Here is a 15,160-nt window from a genome sequence, read left to right on the forward strand (position 1 = left end):
GCTTTAAGCTGTGAGATTGTTTGGGTTTCATATGTGGCCTTCAGCCAATCTAAATTAAATCAAAAGAGGCCTTTTGTTAAAATCTTGAGAGTTTTGATTCTTGCTTGTGTGTTTTAAGAAATAAAGTTTATATGTTGAGTGCAACTGACAGTAACTTATTTTGGCCCCTTTCCACAAATATAACCTCATCCACTCAGTCCAGAGGTTTCACACATCTATGGCAAAACTAAACTCAGAATTGGAGTGTAATAGTTTGGAGTGGGAGGGGGTGAGGTGCATGAAATATGGAACAGCATAGCAATATAGTCATAACGACTTATGACACTTCAGATACACTGAAAATGGTATACGGATTCCAGAAGCAGATATTAATGCAGTGAAAAATATAGTAACTTCCAGACTTTATTTTCTTTGTTTTTTTCTCTTCTTCTCTAAACACACACACACACACACACACACACACACACACACTCTACCCGCAGACACATACGCATATATGTCTTATTATCTGCTATTTTACACCACACCAATCCAGAGACAAAGTTAAATGTTTCTGTGGTATTCAGCTGTTTGGCATGATCTTAGATCCCAAAACATCTTGACAAAATTATAGGCTCCCTATAGTGCTCATTCTTGCGACCTGGCTGATACGCTGAACAGCACAAATGGAGAACCAATTGTACACCATACTTTAATCCATTCCAATCAACTAAATACAAAAAAGAAATACCAACACATTATTTTACAACTTTTCACATGTCACAACCTTCTCATGCCTATTCCTGGGAGTACTGGGAATATTTTTTTCCCACAGTACTTTTATGCAAAAAAAGAGTAATGTATATATCAAACTTAGCTTAATTTGCTCCAGGCACCCCTGAGTTATGCTTTTATGTCACTCCTTTTCACCTTCACTCTCAGCTGCATGAATACTGGGAGCGGGGGTTGTCTTCACGGTCATACTAATTTTTTTCCAGGTTGCAGGTGATATGTGTGCTTTAGGTATTACAGAGATGATCTGATGTGCCACTGTCTTTGCACCACACCTCCCTAAACACACACACACACACACACACACACACACACACACACACACACAAAGGCAAAATGTCATTAGGACTGTCACAGATGAGCCTAGTGCCCCCAAAAATTATGGATTCAGAACTAATTAAGTTCATTATTGAATATTTTTACTTGGCATGTCTTCTCATCCACACACCCACATATTTTTATAAAAGTAATACAAATAATGTGCCATGTATACACAAAATTTGGATGAAATTGCTCCAGACATTCCCAAGTTATGCCGCTGTGTCACCCTGTTTTCTCACTTCCCCTGTGGAAGGTAGGTGGTTCTTATTCACAGCGCTTCTTTCCAGAATGTGAATGACATGAATGTGAAGTTTGGTTTGAGTCGATCCACTGGCTTAGGAGATGGGGAACATACATGCATACATCCATTTTTATAATATACTAGATGACAAATTTGGTGTTATGTACCCACCATTTGCCTAAGGATTGGCAACGAATCAGACACTGAAGCATCATGGGTTTTCATATGTAAAAGGCGTTGCCTCCCCAGACTGCGTCGATCACAACAAGGACGAAAGATGGCAGGACAAGCGCCACCAGAGGTCCTCTGTGCCAGGGACCTATTTCCTCCGCTCTGTGTCACATATGCGAAACTAGATTGACACAAATTCCTCTGTATCCCAGCTACGTAGGGCAGTGCAAACCGACAGCACAGCAGTTTGCTCTACTGGAGCTCTGGGCCAATATACGTGCTGGCTCTTGGCAGCCCATCAGTCAGAGCCCTGTCAAAAGCTACTGCAGTGAGACCTATGACTTTCCAGTCATATACCGAGATGTGCCAAATGCTCAACCTCTTTCATTAGGAATTATCATTGATTCACTGTGTTTTGCAGGTATATGCCTGTTAGTGTCTGAGAAGTTGTATTGTTTTTTATTGAGAAGATTTTTTCTTTTGTTATTAAATCTTTCTACTATGGTCATAGTAAACCCTTGTTCTTGATTATCTGTGTCTCCTTATTTCTTATCAAGCATATCCCTGTGGGAAATATATCACCCAGCATATTCATTCTGCCAATTTTTCATTGGAAACAAAAACAAAAAATGAACTGTGTTTTTAGCATAATACTGAAAAAAATTTAACTTCCCTGTGTTCTTAAAAATACATTTGAAACTATGAAACAGTAGTGCAAAGAAAAATACATAATGTATAAACGTATAAGTACAATGTCTGATAGTGTGCAAAATGCAAATTCTCTGTAATGTTTATTTAACTCAGAACTTGTTTATAAATGATATTTCTAGTTACATGTCCAGGCAACTGGGTGCAGCTGCTTCATGTGTCTACAGCACAATTTTATAAATGTCTCTATGGCAATGTTTTTTCACAGTTCTATAGACAACTATTTTTTTTAACTTACAGCCCTTTGTACTTTGCAGATGAAAGCTATCAAAAAGGCTGCCAGGTACCAGGAATTTCCAAAAGTTGACTCGACTAGAGGCATGTCTTAGTAGTAAAGAATAAACATATTAAAACTTCACACATGAAGCCTGATTTTTTTTTCATGCATCTCAGTGTTTATGACATCATATCTCTTGAACTGTGTGTCATACACTGATTTATTTGTATAGGTGCATTTAGTGGCATATGTGGATACTGTCTGTAACATATATTGAGAATAGACTAGCAGCAAAGAAGTAATAAATTTAACTGTTGTGCACAATGCAGCAGTTTTTCATGTATCACAGTTTTTATGACACCATAGCTCCTGAACCATGATAGATAGGTGGTTCTTACCCCCACAGCAATTGTTGCGTGATACTAAGGGATCTGTATACCAACTTTGGTTGAAATTAGTCTAGTGGCTTAAGAGGAGACGTACCTTTTATAGTATGTATGGATAAAACTGCTTGAAAGTGGGAAAGTTGGCACATGGAGAAAAATAAACATTTTATAAATGAGAGTGTGCTTTAGTGAGAATCAAATTCCTGCATAAAATATAACATAAATATTTTGATAACAAAATTTAATGAATGCTCAAGGCATACAAAATCTGGCAGTTATACAAATGCTTGGAACATGAGATTATGCTATAAAAATTACATTCTTATAATACGTTGTAAAGCCAATAACAATATATTATATTTACAATATGTATAATGTAAAAATATGAATTTAATTAAAAGAATAATATCAAAATTTTATTTCTATAAAAGGTGATAGATAGCAGCTGTCATTTTGTTTGAACAAAATAACCATCCAGAATACAGGCAAGAAACTCAAACCTTGTCTCACCTACAGCTCAAGATTGATTACATGAAAGTTTAACATCATATCCAATTGTCTGTAAGTACCAGTGGCACTTACCACAAGTATGTGTCAGGATAATTAGTGGCCTGTTTTATACCCAAAGATGTAAAGTACACAATTCTGCCAAGTAAGTTAGCTGAGTAGTAACAGATGCCTGACTTGCCTCTTAGCAAAACTGATCCTTCCAGTCATTTGGATGAAAGCTATTACTCAAAATGCCACCAATGGTGCCTGTGTCACTGGAGAGCATTTTCTTTGTCTAACAACCTTATGTCGTAGATGATATAAACCACACATGATGCTATTATACTGAAACCAACATGTTAATCAGCTGATGGATGTCACTTGTTTGCAAGTGGCTCATGGAATCACCATAAATTATTCTTGACTGTAGTACTATCAGTAAAGATTTGTTTTATTGCAGTGGTGAAGCCTTATGCGGTGAGTAACTGCACCAAAATATAGCTATGTGTAAGGAAGTAACATTTTGTTCATAGACAGAGTTATTTTTAAAATACAAAAACTCTGCAAATACATTTTTCAAGATAAGTTCAACAAATTACAGGATAAAGCTAAGGAATGATATCATTACCCAACAGAAATTTATGAAATATTAATTGCATGGTCTTTTTTTTCTAATCATGATGTTAACTTTCTAACATCTTGTTACATAATCTCCATACTGAAACAGGTTTCACACTGATGAAGTATGGAAGAATGTTTGGACCTTTGTCTTGAAAAGAGAGAAATTTAATGCATGAAAGAATTCTAATGATGATGATGATGATGATGATGATGATGATGATTGGTTTGTGGGATGCCCAATTACGTGGTCATCAGCGACCATACAAAGTCCCAGTTTTTTTGTACACAGTCCAATCTAGCCACCATCAAGAATGATGATGAAATTATGAGGATAATACAAACACCCAGTCCCTGGGCAGATAAAATCACCAACTTGGCTGGGAATCAAACGCGGGACCCCATGATCCTGAGTCAGCCATGCTAACCACTAGACCACGATCTGCGGACTCAAGCACACTAAGTTTTTCACCTGAATGTTTTGACAATGAGGCCTTAGGAATTGGAGGGAAACTCAAGCCAGATACATCATCAGTTTATGATTTACTACACATTTAGTGCCTAAAGAAAAAGAGGAATCCATAACCTTTGAGAAACACACAAGAAGAGTCACCTTTATCAGAAACGTGTATGATGCCTTTTCTTTTCACCAGAAAATACATTTAGCTGATCTTTGGTTTAGTTTGCCTAACACTCTTTGATAAACACAACTTGGTTTACCGAATCTTAGCTGCTATTGTCAGAATATGAATAGTCCATATGCTGAGATTTATGTCACAGAATGTGGTGTCTATTCTTGAAGAAGTTAGTGGTAAATTGTTGTTAAATTTCTTCCACAATCAGTGCAGAAAATCTGATCAACATTTCACAGATGAACCATTAAAATGGCCAAGGACATTCATAAAATCATAGATAGATGATTACAACAATGAAACATTAACAATGTCTTTCAAGAAGAGGGAAAAACCGTATGTACTGAGACAAAAATGTTGTCATGTAAACAAAATCATCAGCACTAAAGCATTACTATCAGATCTAAAATAGAATGCTGAAAGTACAACTGATGTGTTAGAAGTACACCAAGTCTTATTACCTAAATAAAGCAGCATGATTCCTGTCACTTTCATTCCTCATTGTGATGTTTCGGATTATTTTGTAGTTCCATTGTTGATTTGTTGGTTACTTCATATTGTGATATTTTCTGATGGAAGATCACAGGGATTTTGTGTTTAATGTCCTGTTGGCAGCGATCACAAGGGGTGATGCTATTGCAGGAAGATAAGCACCAGGAGTGGCTTTATTACAAACATATAGACATAAATTCTCTGAAAAGTCATGAAGAGCAAAATAATAATCTCACAGTTTGAAGCAGCTTTCAAGAGAGACTTGGTGCGCATTCAGAACAGTACAACTACCAATGTAATTGCTCTGCTACGGATGCTACCAAAAATGTTAGCACAACACCAAACAACCAAGAAAATAAGGACTTTATCTATAACAAGTTGCCACCTGTCCATGGCGTTACATTCATAAATCATGACCATGATTACAGGCCTCATTACATCCATACATAACTGATTTGTGGCTAAGAAACTTTATACAGAAGTAAAGTGCAGCTTTTGACAACACACACTATGTTCTGTTGTTTTAAATTCATGTATCAAACATAGAAAGGAGGAGATGACGTGTGTCAAATCTAAAGATGTTTATCTGTGTAAAGTGGTGGAGAAAAGATTTTTTTAAAGTGAATAACCCTTTAAAGAAATTATTTATTTCAGCTTTGCAAAACATAAGGGATTATGTTTTCAAGCAGCTGTGTGAACGTGTTACAAATTCTCCTCCCTTCAATCACCATTTTCATCAACGGAAGAAAACTGCAATCCACAAGTATTTCCAAATTAGGCTCCATCATGAAGTGAGACTCCACAGAAAAAAAAGCACCATGCATGGATTAAGCGCTTTGTTATGAAAACTGGCTTTTTTTAAAAAAAAACAATGACACTGTGAATTCTGTACATTTCTTACTAAAGTAGTTTTTATATACATTTATGTGTTGTGATTGAAACAGCTGATTTTTTATTAAATGCACATCTGTAATTTTTGCTTCTTGTGGGTGAGACACAAGCATTAATAAATAAATGAAGTTGAATTCCCTTCTTTAAATTTTCTCTGTATTTTCTTTAAATTCTACTTGGCTCATAGGTAAAGTGCCAGATTATGCATCCAAAGGTCTAATGACTGGTCACCTGTCAGTCCTAGTACTTTTATCTGTCACTTAGCATTTGTTTCGCCTCTGGCAATTCTAGTTAATCTCAAAAATGCCAAGCTGCATTGCGGTTCAGTATACATGATAAATTGTAACTTACCTATAAATGCCTGACAGTTAAGATTGGTGTAGATCCTCGGGTCTAAGATTCTAATATATTCTGCTTCTTATATTCATGATGCTTCAGTATCTGTACTGGATTTAGCAAAAAGCTTTTAAAAGCATAAAAAACATTTCACATATATTTTTGAGAAATTGTCAGGATACTAAATACTTCCTGCCAAACTAATAATTTATCATTAAGGAAATGTAATTCTAGTGAACTGTAAATACAAAGCTTTAAACTTAGTAAGTTACTCTATCATCTGGCCACATGTTAACATGAGAACCAACACATTAATATTAGTAATTTCAAAAAAATTATATTCATTGTTGTATTATATATGTAGTACTAATATAAGTTGCTAATACATCCCCAGATAGCCACACATGCTAGCATACTACTTCTGGGATTCGAGGAGACACTTCGACTCTGTATAGAATCTGCCCAGTGAATTAATGATCCAAGCTAGAGTGCCGGCCAGCCTGAGTGTTGTTTTTAGGCACTTTCTCATATCTGACTACAGGAATACCAGTCTGGTACCCACTTCCCACCTCATTTACATGATTCACAAACATTTAGAAAAACATTCACACACTTTCACATGAGATAACATTAGACACAGACAGTTGTGGTTCAAACAAATTATGTCACACGTGCCTGTGTGTGTGTGTGTGTGTGTGTGTGTGTGTGTGTGTGTGTGTGTGTGTGTGCACGCGTGCACATGTGCGGGTGTGTGTGACAGAGAGAGAGAGAGAGAGAGAGAGAGAGAGAGAGAGAGAGAGAGAGAGAGAGAGAGAGAGAAGGAGGAGAGGAGAGGAGAGGAGAGGTGGTTGTTGTGGTTGTGGTTGTGGTGAACAGGAAGGGTGTCCGGCCAGCCAACCTCTATCACTAACACTGTAAAATACCATAATTAACATTTTATAAAATGCTCTTTAACAATAAGCTGTTTATTTCTACCATTAGTCATCTCCCAGTTTCAGCTATTAACCATCACCCACGATGTAAGGTACAACAGATTAGTTAAAAGCATCCCATATTCCTTTGAAGTTGAACTAGACTGAAATTATCCAGTGAAATAGCACAAACACCTGACATACTTTGCCTTCAGAGTACTGACAGTTATATCCCATGTCAGACAGACAGACTTCCTTTCAGTATTCTAAGGTAAATTCTTCCTTGTCAACAATTAGGAGACAACAACAAATTAACAGTTTTTGTCATCCTTTTTCAGCTCCTGGAATTATCAAATTTAAATAAGAGCAAATACGTAAGATATTAGAACATTTCACCAATTTTTCGCATAATATTAAGAATAACTGTTTGAAGGCTAAAAATAAAGTGTCAGTTTCTCTCTTTACATAAATTAGTGAAAAATGTAAAGCTAAACATAAATCCAATGATTACAAGTTAAAAAATTAAGCGCACTGCACACAATTCTGTTAATACATAGTGTTTGCATTACAATATAGATCATAGCACTCACTCGCTTGAATCTCTGCAGTTTACTCTTCACAGTTTACATTTATACATTAACAAATACAATTATTTATAACCTGCACTCATAAGCATGTTATGTGATGTTAAGGCTTACGAAATTCATTGTCTTATGCCGAATTATAACACAATATGGCAAAAAAGATCTGTAATATTTATTTATGAAGTACATGAAAAAAAACACTGATCACCACAGATAAACAATTGGCTCATATCCCATATAATTTCGTTGTAATCTTACAGTAGCACTGACAGAACAACTGTAATTGGTACTGTGACTGCCTTTGTTTTCAGGGACAAAGAGTGATGCTCAAATAAAAACAAGGCAAAACCTTCATTACAACAAGAATACCAAAGTTAAATTGCAACTCTGTTTACAAGCATCTCCTCTGAATACAGCTACCATTAAAATGTGACAGTTACAATGTAGAAATTAAATTTTCCAGTTCACAAAAAATTCAGGTTCATTTTTTTAGTACAAATACTTGTCTCAGGTATGAGCTAAACAGATAATATTAAAAAAAAATGCTTCTTCCCATCATATCCTACAGTCTGGAGAGCTGCATTGTAAGGAAAAGATGCAGGTGAACTACAAGCTTGTGAAGTGGAACTCCTTAGACTGCTCTCCAAACAACAAGGAGAAGCAAGATCAGAAACAAGCAAATAATGAGATACCTGTAAGTTTAAGTGACCATGGAGGAAAGTCTGAGTGCAATGAGACTGAAGCAGATTAGTCAAGCACAACAGAAGCAGCCAAACTTAATACCCCATCAGTATTTGGAAAGGAACGTGCCAGGGTGAAGACATCTTGGAAGTCCAAGAAAGATGTGGCTGGACCAATTTCAGGAGACCTTTAAAGGAAATGTGAGACAAAAGATGCTGTAGTGAGGGAGGAAACCTAGCAAGACAGAAACAACAGGAGGTAAATTATTTACAAAAATCTTACCTGGTTTGCTGGAAAGACTTCCCAATGATGAAGATTTATTAAAGAAAATATTCACAACATTGCACAATTTCTGAGCATCCTATTGTAGTAAGGGTCTATGTTATGTAATACATCAACATATTAGCTGGAAATGTCACTCACGTTGATAGTAGATCTCAGAAGTTCCCAATTAAAATTGTCTTGCCTCTATCTGTAGTACACTCCTAGGACATATTCTTAGTATAAACATAATAACCTACCTAGAACAAAAGAACTTCTTCATGGAGTCAGTATTAATTCCAAGAACACTGACCATGTAAAGCCCAGTCAATGATCAACAATATGAATTAGGGTAGACTGCTATTCACATGGCGCAACAGACAGGCACATTTAAAAGTAGTGTGAGGAATCATACATAGTCCTTAATTATATTAAGAAAAACACGCACATTTGTATACGCACAACTCTCACACACAGGACTACATGAGTGACCAGAGATAACAGTGACTGTAAGTGAATGTGCGTATGAATGTGTGTGTGTTTTTTTCTGAATCTGAAGGACTTAGTCAGATAGCTTAGTGTACTTTTAAATGTGTGTGTGCCACTCAATACCCCCTCTCTGTGGTGAGTAGCAATATGTACTGTTTCATATAATTAGTATTCCAGCTTGGATTTTCCATTTCCCTGGATTTGTCCACTTCAATGCTCAACCAAGAGCTGTTGGCATGGTTGCCCAGTTGGATTGAGTGTGTCATGTTCTTGAAATGAATTTTGATGCAGTACCATACTAATGCATGCTAAAGAAAATACATTCTTATAGGGTTTCAAGCTAGTCCTGTGGTTGAACTGAATTTAAAAAACAGCATGCTGACCAGGTCAGTGTGAGTAATTTTAATAACCTTGGGTGTGGACCACCAAAGGGTGAATTAATGGCTGAGAATGCAACCTCAATCTTTCTGCAGATGAGTTGGGCATCTATGAACGGGTGTTACCCAGAAGCAAGACCTGTCCCATACATCCTCCCAGCACAGCCTATCCAATCAAAGGCAGGGCTACCTGTGAAAGCAGCAATGTGCTCTACAAGCTAAGCTGAAACCACTGTGCTGCATTCTATGTGGGCATGACAAACAACAACCTGTCTGTGATTCTTGAAGCTTTCCCAGCGCACTGAATGTTCGTTGAGGTTTCAGGATTGCAGCTGGATCATGTTGACTTCTTGCCACAATATTTCGGCTGGCAACCATCTTCAGGTGAGTGTCCATTACTGGAGACAGTAAGTTCCTGGCATGAGCTTTAAAGCAAAACTTGGCACAGAAATGCATATGCATTGGTGGCTGTCATAGGAGCATCCTCTATCAAAATCCGCGCCCTCTGGAAATACTGATCTATCTGCAGCACACAGGCACGTGCGTAAAGGTGGAAACTACACGACCGCCCTCTGCCAGAATGGGCACTCATGTTGCTAAAAACAGCTGGAACACCTACAGTCAGTGTTCAGAGGTAATGGTTACTCTCCACATCAGATTAGCACAGCACTAAGAAGGAAGAAACATGACCACCCACAACATAAAGAAGATAAGGATCTGTTCAAGTCCAGGGTGCTTGTTCCATATGTCGGCAACCTTTCATCTAAAATAGGCAGGACCCTAAGGAAACATCAAGTTAAAGTAATCTCCCAGCCACCAGCGAAGATTAGTGCCCTTCTCGCTTTGGTAAAAGATGATCGGGTCTGCTGAAGGCTGGGATCTACAAAATTCCTTGCTAGTGTGGCAAAGCTTACATAGGTCAGACGACTTGCACAGTACATGAAAATGTGCGTTGAACATGAGCAACACACTTGCCTTTCGCAGCCCAGTAAGTTGGCCATAGCTGAGCATTGTATTACCAAAGGACATGCTATGGATTTTTCTGCCACGAAGATCTTGTCTCCAGTAATTAAAGAATCTGTGTTGATATGCCTAGCACAAAATCTTATAAACCATGATGGAAGTTTTCAACTGGACAAGGCTTTGGACCCGGTGAACCCTCTAATTTCTTCTGAGAGAAGACAGTTTATTCATAATGACATGTCTGGTGACATCCGATGTCTGTTGTTAGTGATGTGAGTGCACATTCCGACAGAGGGCATAGTTTTCACCTTTACGCATGCACCTGCACGCCACAGATAGAACAGCATTTTCAGAGGGCGCAGATTTCGATAGAGGATGCTCCTGTAATGGCCGCCAATGCGCGTGTGTTTCTGTGCCATTTTTTGCTATAAAACCGATGCCGGAAACATGCAGTCTCCAGTGACGGACAGTCACCTGAAGATGGCTGGACAATTGCCAGCCGAAATATCGTGGCAAGAAGTCAACATGATTCGCCTGCAATCCTGAAACCTCATCAAACAACAAGCTGTCTGTCTGAGTGAATGGCCACCGACAAACTGTGGCCAAGAAACAGCTGGACCATCCACTTGCTGTGCAACACAATGTTCTTCACTTCAATGACTGCTTCACAGGCTGTGCCACCTGGATCCTTCCTAGGAACACTACCTTTTCTGAATTGTGCAGGTGGAAACTCTCCCTGCAATATATCCTATTTTCCTGTAACCCTCTTGGCCTCAAACTTCTTTAGTCACTGTCCCCTTCCCTGTTCCCATTACAGCACTACAAGCCTTATTCCAACAACACACCCACAGTCTTTTTACATCCCTCCTTTTTCACTCAATCCCCCCCCCCCCCCCCCGTCTAATGCCGTGTCTGCACCTAGCCACCCTCCCTCACCCCACTATGTATCTGTATACTCCCACAAGCAGCATTTCACCATCCCCCACCTCCACCCTGCTATTCCTTCTCATTGCTGCCACAACGTCCTTCTCACACTCACCATCCAGATTGCTCCTGTTATGATGTGCTGTGGCTCGCAGTCTGACCGCAGTGGCCAGAGACAGTGATTGGTTTTGTGTGTGTGTGTGTGTGTGTGTGTGTGTGTGTGTGTTTATATATATACCTAATATATACCTAAAAACAAAGATGATGTGACTTACCAAATGAAAGTGCTGGCAGGTCGACAGACACATGAACGAACACAAACATACACACAAAATTCAAGCTTTCGCAACAAACTGTTGCCTCATCAGGAAAGAGGGAAGGAGAGGGAAAGACGAAAGGATGTGGGTTTTAAGGGAGAGGGTAAGGAGTCATTCCAGTCCCGGGAGCGGAAAGACTTACCTTAGGGGGAAAAAAGGACGGGTATACACTCGCACACACACACATATCCATCCACACATATACAGACACAAACTTTCATTTGGTAAGTCACATCATCTTTGTTGGATCTTTCTTTTTAAATATATATATATATATATATATATATATATATATATAGTCCATTTCAGAAGATAGCCTTTTGGCTTAAAGTTACTTGTTTAGCAGTCTGTTTTGCCTGTCTGCGACTCAACATCTCCACTATATGGTGAGTAGCAATCCATCCTTTTCATAATACTATTATGAAAAGGATGGTTGCTACTCACTATTCTTTTCATAAGTTTGTTACATTCCATCCTGGATTTCCATTGTTTCTTTTCATAATACTGTTATCCAATAAAAACAGTAATAATATTTTATCCAGTAATATCCTGATAGACTACATACTCTGCACAGAGACGTAACAAATTTATTACTGAAATTGTCAAACCAGTAGATGAGTCTATGGTGGTTGTTATTAGCAGCACATTATTTATAATTTTCCATCGAGCTCACACAATGTTACATATAGTTCACAATATTACATGATTTGGTGCTTAAGCCATCATCAGATTCATTCTGGAGTGTTCTTCACATACATATATCAGTGTCAATATCACTGTCCACATGGGTACCAAGACACTCACGAGCCAGAAAAAACATCTGAGAATGAATCTGATGAGGACTTACAGCTGTTACTATATGCAACATGGTATAATATATAAGGAAAATTACAAATAAATTGGAATCTATCTCTAAATGTACAGCATTATTAGCAGTGACAACAGTGCAAGCCACTGAAGTGGCATTAAGATTGGAATGCTAGAAATAGATTGTGAGCCACATATTATTATTATTATTATTACTGTACAAGCTAACAGTCTGTTAAGTTTTAAATGGCATATACTCAAAGCAACATGTCAAATATAGGAAAAAAGCTTTCACAGAAGATAACACAAAATTCTATTTTCATGCTGAAAAACTGAAGATTATTTAGTTCTCCATTTCCAAGTCATTGTGAAATATGAGAAGTTTATGTTGGTAGATTCTCCTTAAAAAACACAACAGGGGAAAAAAATACCAAATTTAATTTTGCATCCTAATGCTGAGTCAAATATGAGATTTTCAAAAACTCAAATTCCTTTTGAGAAATAAAAGAAAGTACCTGTTTCAGGCAGCCTATCTAAACAAATCAGTTACACTATGGTGTCGCATAGGTGGTCTAATCGACAGGAGATCATATATACTAAAGCCTACATAATTTCAATTTTCAAAAACCATTGTTCATAAATGTCACAAAATGTTTAACAATTACCATCATTCATTTATAAACTGCAATTCTAAATAAATGATGATGTGTTTTAAGGACATGTAAGGCTATCATTCATTCAATTTTAGACACCCATACATTTCCTGTGAGTAAAATGTCTAGAAAGTTATTCTAAGGAAAGTTCTGGCAGTATGGACACATGGGTACCAGAGCTGGTGAGGTGCAGTGTGAGATGAAGATGACAGAGGTGCGGGTTGGAAGGGGTTGACTTGTCCGTCACCCAATATCATTCTAGATTGAAGCACATTCTTTATTACGGCTCTGATTATTTTTCATAATGCCCGCAAATAAGGGATACTCTTCCCAAGATTCTTCTTATTCCTTCTAAAGTGGAATTCCATGTCCACCTGACTTACATAATATTCTGATCCATCTCTACGCTACTCCCTTTCCCAATCCCTAGCCATATGGGTCATATCTCTGTGAAAGACACAGGTGAAAGACCCAACTGATTCGTACGCCGAGCACAACCTGCTCCAGTCCCATCACAGGCTTATCCTACCCCAGCAGAGGAGGAGCCATCTGTGACAGCAGATATGTCATATACTAGCTCTGGTGCAATCACTCAACAACCACCATCGAACTGTGGCCAAAACCAAAGTTGACTACCCAGTGGCACAACATGCTCAAGTTCAATGGCTGCTTCACAATCCTTCCTCCCAGCAACAGCTTTTCTGAACAACATATATGGGAGTTATCCTTGCAATACATCCTATGCTCCTGTAATCCTCCTGGCCTCAATCTGTGCTAACCCACTGTCTCACATCCTTTAGCAAACAGTTACCCCATTGTCTGTACCATAACCCCCTCCCAATCCATGCCTCCACGTCATCATCATCATGTGCTTCACATCATCGGCTTTGGTACCCATCTACCACACGCCTGACTTGTGTACCTGCAACCCCCTTCCTACCTGCAGTCCTTGCCTCTCTGCTGCCTCACTCCAAGCTGTTAGCTATCCATCCCCAACCTCTCCTCCTCCTTTCCATGTCTTTTTCCCTCTACCAATCCCAAATGACACAATCCTCTGTCCAGTCCAACTGCAATCTCGACATAAGTTGTTCGCTTATTGTTTGTCATTTCCTCCAATACAAACATGGAAAAAAAACCTGTTGGATATGTTACTTTAAAAACTGTTGATTGATCTATAAAGTCCAAATTAACAGCATTTATGTCAAATCAAAAGACATATATCCTTCTTGCATCTCAGTGATGTTTCAGTCATTTGGGTAGATGAGAGAGGATAAACTACTATTGGCAAATGATTTTCTGAGACTTTATACTACTGACATCTTCAAAAGATTTGTGAGCCCCAATTCACACTTAATAACTTGCCACTTGCATGATCCTGGGACATTATAATCCTCAGGAATGACTAAGCAGGCTACTGTGAACAAGTTTTATAAACTTTCTGGTTTTAATTTCAATTGTAACAGAAAATGCCTAAAAATATTGACATTCTGTAACCTCAAACTGTAGCTCTGTACTCTCTGTTCACTTAAAAAATTTTGAGGAAAATCTAAAGAAGATTCACGCAGTTCAAGATTTATTATTTTATTCGGTGCTTGTAATTTTCAGCAACTATTGTAATGAAACTTCCTGGCAGATTAAAACTGTGTGCCCGACCAAGACTCGAACTCGGGACCTTTGCCTTTCGCGGGCAAGCGCTCTACCAACTGAGCTACCGAAGCACGACTCACGCCCGGTACTCACAGCTTTACTTCTGCCAGTACCTCGTCTCCTACCTTCCAAACTTTACAGAAGCTCTCCTGCGAACCTTGCAGAACTAGCACTCCTGAAAGAAAGGATATTGCGGAGACATGGCTTAGCCACAGCCTGGGGGATGTTTCCAGAATGAGATTTTCACTCTGCAGCGGAGTGTGCGCTGATATG

At 38.3% G+C, this 15,160-nt stretch overlaps 1 protein-coding gene across 3 annotated transcripts in view; it reads right to left on the reverse strand.

The window, feature by feature from the left end:
- LOC126095261 (RWD domain-containing protein 2A-like) overlaps positions 1 to 15,160 on the reverse strand; it is a 94,776-nt gene that overhangs the window by 15,544 nt on the left and 64,072 nt on the right. Inside the window, exon 4 of one of the 3 annotated variants that reach the window (XM_049910021.1) lies at positions 7,124 to 7,525. The exons of 1 other annotated variant lie outside the window; for it this stretch is intronic. In XM_049910021.1, coding sequence (XP_049765978.1) covers positions 7,509 to 7,525 — 17 coding nt within the window. In that variant the 3' untranslated portion in view covers positions 7,124 to 7,508. One more of the 3 variants, XM_049910019.1, reaches the window with a different exon arrangement.

This window comes from Schistocerca cancellata, chromosome 8 (assembly GCF_023864275.1).
Source record: "Schistocerca cancellata isolate TAMUIC-IGC-003103 chromosome 8, iqSchCanc2.1, whole genome shotgun sequence".
NCBI lineage: Eukaryota > Metazoa > Arthropoda > Insecta > Orthoptera > Acrididae > Schistocerca > Schistocerca cancellata.